Source organism: Tarenaya hassleriana, unplaced genomic scaffold (genome assembly GCF_000463585.1).
Source record: "Tarenaya hassleriana unplaced genomic scaffold, ASM46358v1 Cleome597, whole genome shotgun sequence".
Taxonomy (NCBI): Eukaryota; Viridiplantae; Streptophyta; class Magnoliopsida; order Brassicales; family Cleomaceae; genus Tarenaya; species Tarenaya hassleriana.
The window spans coordinates 4,647-17,721 of record NW_010968475.1 but is presented as its reverse complement, the minus strand read 5'-3'; the positions used below and the strand labels follow the sequence as shown (position 1 = coordinate 17,721).

General features: G+C 39.2%; 1 protein-coding gene across 1 annotated transcript in view; it reads left to right on the top strand.

Moving 5' to 3' along the window:
- LOC104798887 overlaps positions 1-6,500 on the top strand; it is a 16,448-nt gene extending 9,948 nt beyond the window's left edge. Inside the window, exon 3 of the mRNA XM_010521105.1 lies at positions 5,966-6,500. Coding sequence (XP_010519407.1) covers positions 5,966-6,360 — 395 coding nt within the window. The 3' untranslated portion in view covers positions 6,361-6,500. The remainder of the gene's footprint in view (positions 1-5,965) is intronic.
- The last annotated feature ends 6,575 nt before the right edge of the window (positions 6,501-13,075 follow it).

Here is a 13,075-nt window from a genome sequence, read left to right as displayed (position 1 = left end):
ACGTGGACCGTCTGTTCCAGTAAGGCAGAACGGACGGTCTACGTTTAGTGCGGACCGTCCGTTCTATCATCATAGAACGGACGGTCTGCATGTTGTCGTGGACCGTCCGTTCTGCTTCCCACAACGGACGGACCACGCATCCGGACCGTCGGGTCTCGACCTCGGTTTTCCGTCGTTTTCTCTCGTGCATTTGTCCTTCCCTGCGTGTGTGACCCTGTAGGCTCATTCGATATAGCAGTATAGTCCGAAATCTCTATTCCGGATATACAAGTCATAGGCGGTCTCTAGCAAGACACTATGACTACCTATCTCGAATAGAGTTTGTTCGTGATCTTTACGAACGCCAGAGATGATTCCGGTTGATGACCCTTTTGTGTCACGATATCATATGTCGAACATAAGGCATGGACAAGCCACCTTATCTTATTCGACTGCTTTCTCGTTCACTGAGTTCGACTGTCTGAAATAGACGACGTTCGTCTATAGTGCGGCCACACATTTCTACAGTCTCGCTCACACGAGGGGCCCAGCGATATCTCTCTCTTTTACGAGAGGTACAAATCCCGTCTTGACTATCTACAATCCAGCACATGATTCGTTTCGTACCTGATACACGCCTTTATAGTCCTCCTGTTACGCAGGACGTTTGACGTATTCAAAGCACGCAACTCCTCATGTCGGATTCCGTAGATATCTCAGGTCTTAGGATCCAATCATGGAACCGCCATATGAGATTCAAGTCATGACGCTAGTCCATGTGACAATCTCATGCGGGTCAATCCAGTATTCCGTTCTCCAACGAATACCTATGACTGTGATTGTATCAAATACCTATGATCAATGCTATGATCATCAATCACACATCATACTAGTCTTATTATGTCGTTATTCCCATAACGACACAAGACTAGGGAGTTTAGTATCATTCATAATGACACACGGATATCATAACAGATCTAGTATGCAAGAACATGTAATGAATCAAATACTCTCATAAAACCCATAGAAAGTATCAATACATCAAATGTATCTAAATAAAGCTCATAAACAGTACATCATAGAGCACTAAACCAACAGCTAGTTGGTTTTTGAATATTGATTTACGATCAGGTTACTACCAGATACGTGTTCTAGATGATGATATAAAGAAAACTGCTTTCAGAACAAGGTATGGACACTTTGAATTTGTTGTCATGCCGTTTGGACGCACCTGCAGTTTTTATGGAGTTGATGAACACAACATTCACGGATTATTTGGACGAGTTTATTATCACCTTCATTGATGACATCCTTGTGTATTCCAAAATCTCGTGAGGACCATATGATACATTTAGAGAAGGTGTTGGAATGCTTAAGGAGAGAAAAGTTATATGCAAAGCTGAGTAAGTGTGACTTTTGGATGCAAGAGGTAGGATTTTTGGGGCATGTGGTATCTGCGGAAGGAGTGAAAGTAGATCCATCCAAAGTGTCGACTATAGTTGATTGGGTGAGACCGTCTAATGCTACAGAGATTCGAAGCTTCCTCGGGTTGGCTGGGTATTACAGAAAGTTTGTAAAGGGTTTTGCCAACCTATCTAAGCCATTGACGAGATTGACGGGAAAGGGTGTGAAGTTTGAATGGGACAAAAAATACGAGACAAGTTTTGAAGAGTTGAAGAAGCGATTGACATCAGCTCCTATTTTGGCATTACCAAAGCCCGGAAAACCGTTTGTGGTGTATAGTGATGCCTCTCACCAAGGGTTAGGATGCGTGTTGATGCAAGAAGACCACATTATTGTGTATGCATCACGCCAACTGCGAAAACATGAAGAAAACTATCCTACTCACGACTTAGAACTTGCAGCTGTGATTTTTGCACTGAAGATTTGGAGATCTTACTTGTATGGGGAAAAGGTTCAAGTATACACTGACCATAAAAGTCTCAAGTATGTGTTCTCTCAAAAGGAACTAAATTTGAGACAACGCAGGTGGATGGAATTAGTGGCAGATTACGATGTGGATATTGCCTATCATCCCGGCAAAGCTAATGTGGTTGTAGATGCCTTGAGTAGAAAGAAAGTTGAGTTATCTACTTTGAGATTGGCAAGTGATCTAACGACTCAAATGAGTTTAATACAGATATCAGCTCGGGAGAATTGAGATGGATTGGAAACTAGTGCTATAAAATGGAATAGTTGCTGGAAAAGGTGAAGATGGCTCAAGAAACAGATGAAAAGACGAAAGAATTGATGGAAAAGCCCGAAGATTTTACAAGGGCAGGGTATTCCACTTCAAATGATGGGTTGATACTATTGAGAGGTCGTGCTTATGTACCTAAAGATGAAGAATTGAGGAAAGAGTTATTGAAAGAGGCGCATAACACGCGATATTCCATACATCCGGGTACTACAAAGATGTATCAAAATTTGAAGCAGTACTTTCTTTGGCATGGCATGAAAAAGGATATTGCAAGATTTGTTACTCATTGTCTAACGTGTCACTAGTTAAAGCCGAGCACCAAGTACCTGCAGAAAAACTGCAGTCGCTATCGATACCTCAGTGGAAATGGGACTTAATTACAATGGATTTTGTAGTTGGTTTGCCAAGGACACCAAAGGGAAATGATGCGATATGAGTTATTGTGGATCGTTTGACTAAGTCAGCACATTTTATCTCGATTAAGAAGACGTTTTCAATGCCTCGTTTAGCACAAGTTTACCTAGAAGAGGTAGTAAGACTTCATGGAGTCCCTACTAGTATTGTGTCAGACAGAGACCCACGATTCACTTCGAGATTTTGGAACAGTTTCCAAGAGGCTATGGGCACTAAGGTACGATTAAGTACGGCTTATCATCCTCAGACCGATGGGTAATCAGAGAGAAAGATACAAACATTAAAGGATATGTTAGTGCTTGTGTATTGGATTGGGGAGGAGATTGGGATCGCCACTTACCACTTGTGGAATTTGCTTACAACAACAATTTTCATTCAAGTATCGGGATGTCACCCTTTGAAGCGTTATATGGAAGACCTTGTAAGATGCCTCTTTGCTGGACAGAAGTTGGGGAAAGACGATTGTTGGGTCCTACTATCGTGGATGAAACCACAATAAAGATTAAGATTATTCAGAAACAAATGAAAACAACACAGGATAGACAGAAAAGTTACGCAGATAAACACAGACATGACTTGACCTTTCAAGAGAATGATGAAGTATTTCTCAAAGTCCAAGCAACTAAAGGAAAGACCCGTTTTGGGATGGTTGAGAAGCTAAAACCCAGATTCATTGGACCTTTCAAGGTATTGAGTAAGATAGGGGCAGTGGCTTATAAGGTTGCCTTACCCCCCGAGTTGGCACAAGTTCATGATGTGTTTCACGTGTCCATTCTTCGAAAGTACCATCCTGACCCTGATCATGTTATTGATTATCAACCGCTTGAGTTAAAACCGGATGAGACTTATGAAGAAGAACCTATCGAGATTGTTGAACAAAAGGTTAAACAACTGCGGAGAAGAGAAATACCTCTAGTAAAGGTCGCATGGACACACCACAAAGGAGGAGATGCAACTTGGGAATTAGAGGACGACATAAAGACTCGTTATCCCCCACCTTTTTGGTAAGAAATCGTACATACTATAGGTCGTTCTAGAATTCGGTACGAATTCTTCTTTTAAGGGTGGTGAAATTATAATAAACGAATTTAAAAAAATAGAGTTTAGGGGGTAAGTGATAAAATTAAAAAGTTCTAGAAAAATCTGTTATTTCATGGAGGGCCTTTTAGTATGAAATAAAAGTTTGGGCAGAATTTTTAAATTTCAGAAAATATAGGACTGGACTGCAATTTCGCTACGGTTTTTTCTTCTTCTTCCTTCTCCTCTTTCCATGGCCGAACCAAAAAGCTCCCAAACAAGATTTTTATTCCGATTTGAGTCCTTGCTACTTTCTTATCTCTTTCGTCGTTTTTCTTTCACCTCCATTGTCAACGAACTTTGTAGATTTCCGGTGAACGGAAGCTCGGTTTTGGGCGAGACTTGAGGGGTTTGGATGCTCTTGGCGAGCTAAATCTTTCTTGGTAGTGTCGTCGCCGGAAACAGTGAACCGTCACCGAAAAAATCACCAGAAAACATCGGAGAAAAATCAAGTTTTAGACAATTCTAGTTCGATTTAGGCCAAAATAACTTCGGATTTGGATTCCTTGAGTGACTTTACATAAGATACGGAAAATTAGATGATTCCGGGATATATGATCGCCGCCTGCTGATAACATGTATTTTGGTGATATTTTGATATAAGACGTCTAGTGCATTTTACTCGGTTTTGCATATTTATAGGCATTCTAGAGCACATTTGGTCTCGATATTGCTTGGTTGCTTTCTTTGGTGTCAAAACAGGTATTCATGCATAAAAGAGAGCAAAAGGAGTGGAAAACATGGACTACGGAATATCACAGACGAAACGGAAACATTTGGAGTTGTTCCGGGGAAAAACATGAAGCCTAAAAAGTCAGATCTTGCAAGTTCAATAACTTCCATTCTATAAATCCAAATTGTGCGTTCTCTATCATTGGAAAGCTCTCTTCAATATCTACGCATAGACACCAAGATCGCAAAAATCCGACATTGGAGCAGAAAGTTATGAGCAAATCTGTCAAGCATGTTCGGGTTGAGGAATCGACACGGACCGTGTTTAATTCGACATGGCCGTGTTGTGTCCATGCTGAAAAAAGTGAAGTTTTGCTCAGAGAATTGACACGGACCGTGTTGTCATTTAACACGGCCGTGTTGATTCAAACTCGCCCGTATTCAGTCCACGTCTAAAGTGCAGATTTTTAACAGAGAATTGACACGGACCATGTTGCATTCGACACGACTGTGTTGCATTACGGGAAAACTTCCTATTTTGCATCGGACTTCCATTTTCAGCAAAGGAAGAAACCAAGCCGCCAAGTCAATAAAGAGAGGATGTCTTAGACTTCATAAATCATCGAGAGATCACAGTAGAAGCCAGAGAACTCGAGAGAGAATCAAGACAGAGTTTCCCGGGAACAGAGATTGAAGAATCGTCGTCGAGAGATCGCTGCGAGTCTTCTTTATCTGTTTCTATGTTTCTTCTTATTGATTTGAACTCGTTTGTTGTTATGAGGAGTGAGTAGTCGCTTCACTGTAGCTAGGGATTTAACCTTGTAGGGATTTGTTTGGTTTTTTTTATTTTCCGAGACTACGTTATCGATACTCGACGGTTTAATTGAATTGAGTTTATTGCTTTTGATCTTCTTGGCCAGTTGATTGATTGATTTTAGATTCTGATTTGCAACGAGAGTTGAGATTAGATTTTGAATGAATTCATTGAATGAATTGATTAAGACTATTGAAAGATAGGTTAATCGGTTTAGGAACTGTGATAGTGATCGTTAATGCATTTGATATTTTAATCTATTAGGTTGAGAGATCGATATGTTAAATTATTGGATAGTGGATTTAGGACTTGAGAGAGTCAATCTGATATTAGAACTTGAGATCCCCGATTTGAGTTCGATATTTGTAGATTCTCCATCCTTAGAAACAATCCATACGCATTAAGGTTATCCCGAAGCTACGGTGGATTATCTATCTGATTTTACTTAGTTATCTGATTTTACTTAGTTTATTTACTGCTTTATTTTCGGTATTCATCTATTCCATCTGCTATTTCCTGATCTGATTCTTAGTCGAGTCTTGTTCCTAGAGTTAACTATTCCCTGTGTTCGACCCTGGTACTACAGTTGATCCGTATCCTTGCGGTATTCGTTGTATCTAGGTTTTTATCACTTGAGCATTATTTATATACCTAGATTTGCGATATCAAGTTTTTGGCGCCGTTACTGGGGAATAGATTAGCGCTAGGATAAAGATTCCTTTGAATCTAGATTTTTTTTTTCTTTTCTTTTTCTTTTCCCTCGATTTCTTGATCTATTCTTTGTGTTTGTTCTACTTTCTGGTGTGCAGGATTACGGTGTATGACCAGGAGTTCTGGGCCTGACAACCTAGTATATCTTCACCCTGAAATCGAGAACTCCACTAAGCGCAATCGAAAGAAGAAACGACAACAAAGAAAGATGGAGGAACGTGCTATAGTTGCTGAGAACAACAATGACACTTATGGGGTATACCTTCAGCCTAAGTACATTCAGCAGCTTTCATGCATTCGTCGGCCTGACATCGACCGTAACAATTTCGAGTTTCAACTGGCATTCATCAATATGCTGAGACCACCAGATTTTTCTCTGCTAGGTACGCCTCGTTTCTCAAACTCATTTTGTTGTAGAGATGCTTTTAAACTTCATGATCCAGGTTGGCAGAAGATCGATAATCTTCGTCCATTAGACCCATCTGGTAGTTGAGAGAGTTTGGTCAAGCTAAAGACCCTAAACAAACGCTTTCGGGAGGCAACTCGAGTTCTTAGGTTAGTTTTGTTTCCTTCCTTTTTCTTTTTGCATCGGATATTGGTTTGTGTCTCTTATCACTAGGTTGAGTTCTAATGAGGAATCTTTTTGCATCGGATATTGGTTTGTGTCTCTTATCACCAGGTTGAGTTCTAATGAGGAATTGAGGAGGCGAGGAAGCTAGCTATGCGATAGACGTAGGCAGACTTAAGTGCGAGTGAACGAACATCGCGAGCTAAGTATTCTTTTTCTTTCTTGATTTTTTTCTCTTTTGACTCATTTTATTGGTTGCCTCTACTAGACGAGATTTGACACCGAGGACAGTGTCCAGTTCAAGTCTGGGGGAGAATTCCTCTAATGCCAAACCATATCTATTTAGAGTAGTGTTGCATGCATTTTTCTCTTTTTAGGATTATTTTTTTATTTTTTTTTTCACTTTTTAGTTGCATGTGCATATAAGATGTTTTAGGATCATATAGTTTGTTGTTAGGATTGTGCATGTACATATAGTGTTTAGGACATATAAGATCATGTGCATAAAACCGTTTTGACCATTGATGTGATGATTTATGGTATGAGAGAGTAGAAACGTCTTGAAAACATGGTGATCCGTTAAACATGGTTAAGTTTTGTTGAATTGATTGCTTGATCTTTAGGATTGTCTAAAATGGTTCGTGGGATAGAAATCGTTGGTTGGAACCCATAGGACCGATGTTGTCTGACCGAGTAGAAAAGTTTCTATAGGAACCGTCCCCATTTTTGTTGAAATTGGTAAAGTCTATTATCAAATGCATCCTTATTTCTTCATGTTCAGAAAAAGATAGTAAGCATCTCGACACTCCACTATCATGATCTCGTCAACGAAAATCGTTCGAGGACATGAGTGCATCGATTAGATGGTTCGGGTCTAAGTTGTGGGTCGGGTCATCCAATGAATAAAATCGACAAAAAGAGCGATTATGAACCCTTCAACTTCAACGTCCTAGGAACCCGAGATGCTAGTAAAAGAAAAAAAAAATCTAGCTAGATGAAAGAAAAAAAAGAGAAGAACGAAAAGAATGAATACCAAAAGCGTAGACTAGATACGATTAGGTAGAATGGCGTGATAGGTTCGAGAAACATGCTTGGTAGATGATTGAAGTTCTTGGATTGGTTCTTGGTAGCGGTATAAATCCCATAGCTAGGAAAGACTATCCTTTAGAGAGGGAGATCATACTAGATAGACTTGATCATTGTTCATGGGGATCTAGGTCGGATAGAGGTTTCGCTCTCGATTATCATTTTGAGTTATGTCATTGTCTCGCCCTCCTTTCAGACCGCTTTTCATGGAGTATTTGCTCGAGGACGAGCAAAGGTTTAAGTCTGGGGGAGTTTGATAACATGTATTTTGGTGATATTTTGATATAAGACGTCTAGTGCATTTTACTCGGTTTTGCATATTTATAGGCATTCTAGAGCACATTTGGTCTCGATATCGCTTGGTTGCTTTCTTTGGTGTCAAAACAGGTATTCATGCATAAAAGAGAGCAAAAGGAGTGGAAAACATGGACTACGGAATATCACAGACGAAACGGAAACATTTGGAGTTGTTCTGGGGAAAAACATGAAGCCTAAAAGGTCAGATCTTGCAAGTCCAATAACTTCCATTCTATAAATCCAAATTGTGTGTTCTCTATCATTGGAAAGCTCTCTTCAATATCTACGCATAGACACCAAGATTGCAAAATTCCGACATTGGAACAGAAAGTTATGAGCAAATCTGTCAAGCATGTTCGAGTTGAGGAATCGACACGGACCGTGTTTAATTCGACACGGCCGTGTTGTGTCCGTGCTGAAAAAAGTGAAGTTTTGCTCAGAGAAGTGACACGGACCGTGTTATCATTCAACACGGCCGTGTTGATTCAAACTCGCCCGTGTTCAGTCCATGTCTAAAGTGCAGATTTTTAACAGAGAATTGACACGGACCGTGTTGCATTCGACACGACCGTGTTGCATTACGGGAAAACTTCCTATTTTGCATCCGGACTTCCGTTTTCAGCAAAGGAAGAAACCAAGCCGTCAAGTCAATAAAGAGAGGACGTCTTAGACTTCATAAATCATCGAGAGATCACAGTAGAAGCCAGAGAACTCGAGAGAGAATCAAGACGGAGTTTCCCGGGAACAGAGATTGAAGAATCGTCGTCGAGAGATCGCTGCGAGTCTTCTTTATCTGTTTCTATGTTTCTTCTTATTGATTTGAACTCGTTTGTTGTTATGGGGAGTGAGTAGTCGCTTCACTGTAGCTAGGGATTTAACCTTGTAGGGATTTGTTTGGTTTTTATTTTTCGAGACTACGTTATCGATACTCGGCAGTTTAATTGAATTTAGTTTATTGCTTTTGATCTTCTTGGCCAGTTGATTGATTGATTTTAGATTCTGATTTACAATGAGAGTTGAGATTAGATTCGAAACGAATTCATTGAATGAATTGATTAAGGCTATTGAGAGATAGGTTAATCGGTTTAGGAACTGTGATAGTGATCGTTAATGCATTTGATATTTTAATCTATTAGGTTGAGAGATCGATAGGTTAAATTATTGGATAGTGGATTTAGGACTTGAGAGAGTCAAATCTGATATTAGAACTTGAGATCCCCGATTAGAGTTCGATATTCGTAGATTCTCCATCCTTAGAAACAATCCCTGCGCGTTAAGGTTATCCCGAAGCTACGGTGGTTTATCTATCTGATTTTACTTAGTTAGTTTATTGCTCTGTTTTTTATATTCAATTCACATACTTCATTCCATATTTTCTGATCTAATTCTTGGTTGAGTCTTGTTCCTAGAGTTAACTATTCCCTATGTTCGATCCTGGTACTACAGTTGATCCGTATCCTTGCGGTATTCGTTGTATCTAGGTTTTTATCACTTGAGCATTATTTCTATACCTAGATTTGCGATATCACCTGCCACCGACCGCCGACCACCGCCACCAACCACCGTCGTCGGAAAATTTTCCGGTGACATGGGTTGAACCGTTTCAATCCCGTGATTTCAAATCCGAAATCCGTTTTATAAAATTCAAAGTATTTAGAGATATTCGAACGATTTAAAATAAAACAGTTTAACCATAAGACTTACCATTCGATTAACGTTTTTTTTGTAGTAAATATTTTTGAAAGAAAAATTGTTGATTAAAATTATTATATGATAATTAATTATAGGTGAAGAAAATTTCGAGGTTATTGAACCCGAGATCGAGGATTAGAGCGAATCTTTCAGGGTTCATCGTTTAGATCAAGGTGAAGGAACTCGACAGAACTCATCTTTCTTCTATTCGCTTAGACATGATGATAGGGAACATAGATATCATGCGGTTAGGATTTTAGGATAGACGCCTTAAATTTTCTTGCGAATTTATGATGCATGTTGATTGTTGATTGATGACTGAAGAGTGATGATTGATGATTGATGACGATTGATGATTGATGAATAATGAATGATGATTGATGATTGATAAATTTTTGTTGAGTGATTATGGCTTGTGACGTACATGTTATGTGATGATGTTTCTTAATGGATTTATTGGATCGTTAGAATGAGTTGAACTGTTGATACTAATTAAATTTTGGCATGATGTTCGGAAAGATAGGAGAAGTAAAGAATTGAGTTAGGGACTGTGATGTGACCTCAGACTGTGCTAACAATATTTTTAAAGTGAGTTTTGAGACCATGGTACGGCGGCGATCCGTATATGATGGTATGATAACAACCTGGGCATGGCTGCGATCCATGTGGAGTTATAACCTCGACTACGGCGGCGATCCGTAGAGGGTTATGACTATTAGTTGAGTTTTGAGGCCATGGTACGGCGGCGATCCGTATGTGATGGCATAACGATCCGGACATGGTTGTGATCCATGTGGAGTGGTAACCCCGACTACGGCGGCGATCCGTAAAAGATTATTACTATTGATCGTGTTTTGGTAACCCCGACTACGACGGCGATCCGTAGAGGGTTACAAAGATATTTTTGATTTTGTTTTATAAAAGAGTTTTAAGCTAAGTCTGAAGGGTACTGAATGGTCCTAGAGTTTGGACTCGTTTTAAAGAATCGAACAAAAAAAAGTTAGGAGAAGAACGTGAATCGATAGATTGAGTTTTGTTTGAGTTGAATGTTGATTGAATTTGTTTTCTATTTGATTGTCTATGTTGGGTACGGAGGGGAAGTTTATAGTCTTGCAACCTTACTGAGCTATTCGCGTATCTCACTCCTTCCTTTTTCTCCACAGATGAAAGGTGAAGCAGATTATTTTGGTTGGATTCGGTAGTTTGCCAGAAAGACGAAGATTTAGAATTTCTATTTCCTTTATTCAATTTATTCATGAAATTAATATTCAGACTTAAGTTATTGAAATTCATTGTTTTAGACTTCCGCTATAGAGCCTGATTTTGATGGTTGATTTTAGAATAAATCAGATTTTTTTTTATAATCCAAATGATGATTCAACGATATCCGAAATATCGGATTTTGGGTCGTTACAGGAGCACTTATCAACATGTTTCTTGGTTTTTCAATATAATTTTCAGAAATCGGTGATAACATTCCATTGGAAAAAAGCAAGAAGCTAACCAAGTCTGTACACATCCCGGCTAAGAACCTGTTCACCATTCCCACCGCAAATAGAGCTATTTGATTTAACGCGACATCTCCCCATTTGTCGACCTGTAAATACAAATTAATTCGCATCTTTTATACTATAACGCAAAGAGTTAGAAGATGGAATATTACAAAAATACCTTTAAATGTCGATTTCACTTACATGACATACCCTTAAAAAAAACCTTCAAAAAAAAACTGAAAAAGAATGAAAAGACATCGTTACCCCTTTTAAAAAATACACGTGTCAACATCTGAAGGAGAAAGACCAAAAGTTGGGAAGTTACTAAATTAAAAAAATTTGAAAAACCAAACAGTTTTTTTTTTGCCCCTTTTCGACAGACACTTTCATTTCTTCATAGTTTGTTTCTTCTTCATTTTCTCTTCACTCTGTGATTTTTCTGTACGATCTTTCTGTGCGAGATCGTGTTTGCAAGTAAATTTGCACGAAGAATGGCTTCGTCTTCATCATCTTCGGCCCCCTCTTCGGACCCTACTTGCGAAGACCTCCAGGTATAGTTTTTGAACTCCGCAAAAATCAAATTTTTTAGGGTTTCGGGTACACATTGAGATTCGGTTTTAGATTTTCTATTAAGTTTTCGTTAAGAATAGGGTTTGAAATAAAAATTTGAAAAACTATGGTTTGAATGACAATTTGTCACCGAAATATCGAAATAGGGTTTTCGGATTGGGTGAGAAACAGTGTTTTGTGAAAAAGACGGATAGAAATCGAGTTACGATGATATTGTCGACAGTCGGATGCACTAAAACATAGATTAATGGTCATGCTAGATATTAGTTAAACTGAGCGCACTCGTCAAACAAGTCAAACTATTCGAGTCTAAAAAATGTTCAAACTCGTCAAACAAGTCGGAGTTTGACGAGTTTAACGAGTTTGACGTGTTTGACGAGTTTGATAATGAGTGTTAAATTTGTTTTTGTAGGTACCTTTTGTGTATGATTTTAAGAACATTCATATGGCTCCTAAGATCACGACGAAATGTTATCCATATCAGACTGTTAGATCTCTTAAAAAGGCCTTGACGGATGAAGAATTTACATATTTCAAAAAAGAATCTCAGTTTCGGCATATTTTCCATCTTGGATGTAAGGACACATTGAAGATGGTTCCGGCATTAGTCCTCTTACATTGGGCACTAAAATTGGAAGGAGAAGTGAAACAGCTATGGTTTGTTCTGAATGATCAAGAGGATGTAGAAACTGCACAGAACGAGCAATGTATGATTTTACACTTTACACTTTATTTGAACAGTCCGAGTTAGATTGGTTTGACTCTTTTGGTTGATGAGTTTGATCGGTTTGACTCTTTTGGTTGACGAGTTTGACTAATATATATATAATTGTTCATATGTAGGATATCAGTCTGCGCAAGAATGTGACAATGATCAAGAGGATGTAGAAACTGCACAGAACGAGCAAGGTATGATCTTACACTTTACACTTTATTTGGGCAGTCCGAGTTAGATTGGTTCGGCTCTTTTGATTGATGAGTTTGACCGGTTTGACTCTTTTGGTTGACGAGTTTGACAAGTTTTACCATTTGGGTTGACGAGTTTGATTGATGTTCATATAATTGGCCATATGCTGGAGCTGATGATGAAGAAGATGATAGTGATGCGATTCCCCCTACTCCTAGAGCAGTATCTAATACCCTAGAGCGGAATCTGAGCTGGAATCTTCGGTTTTTGATGATGGAGGGATACCTGCTCAGGAAAAGGAGGATGTAGAGGTCCCTGCTGCTCCCAAGGATCCAGTTCAGAGTAGTAAACGACCGAAGAGGAAAAGAAAGCCAACTCTTAAAAGTCCATATACTATTGTGGGTTCGACTGATCCACCCTCCAAAAAACGACGGGCAAAGAGAGAGACAAGAGGTAGAAAAGGAAAGAAGAACAAAGATCGTGTGTAATCTGCATTGATCCCAGTACAAGAAGGTACATTTGTGCCGATAGAATCCGCATTGGTGCCGATACAATCCGCTGCTGCTCCGGATTATGTTGGATCCCTCGACAGCCT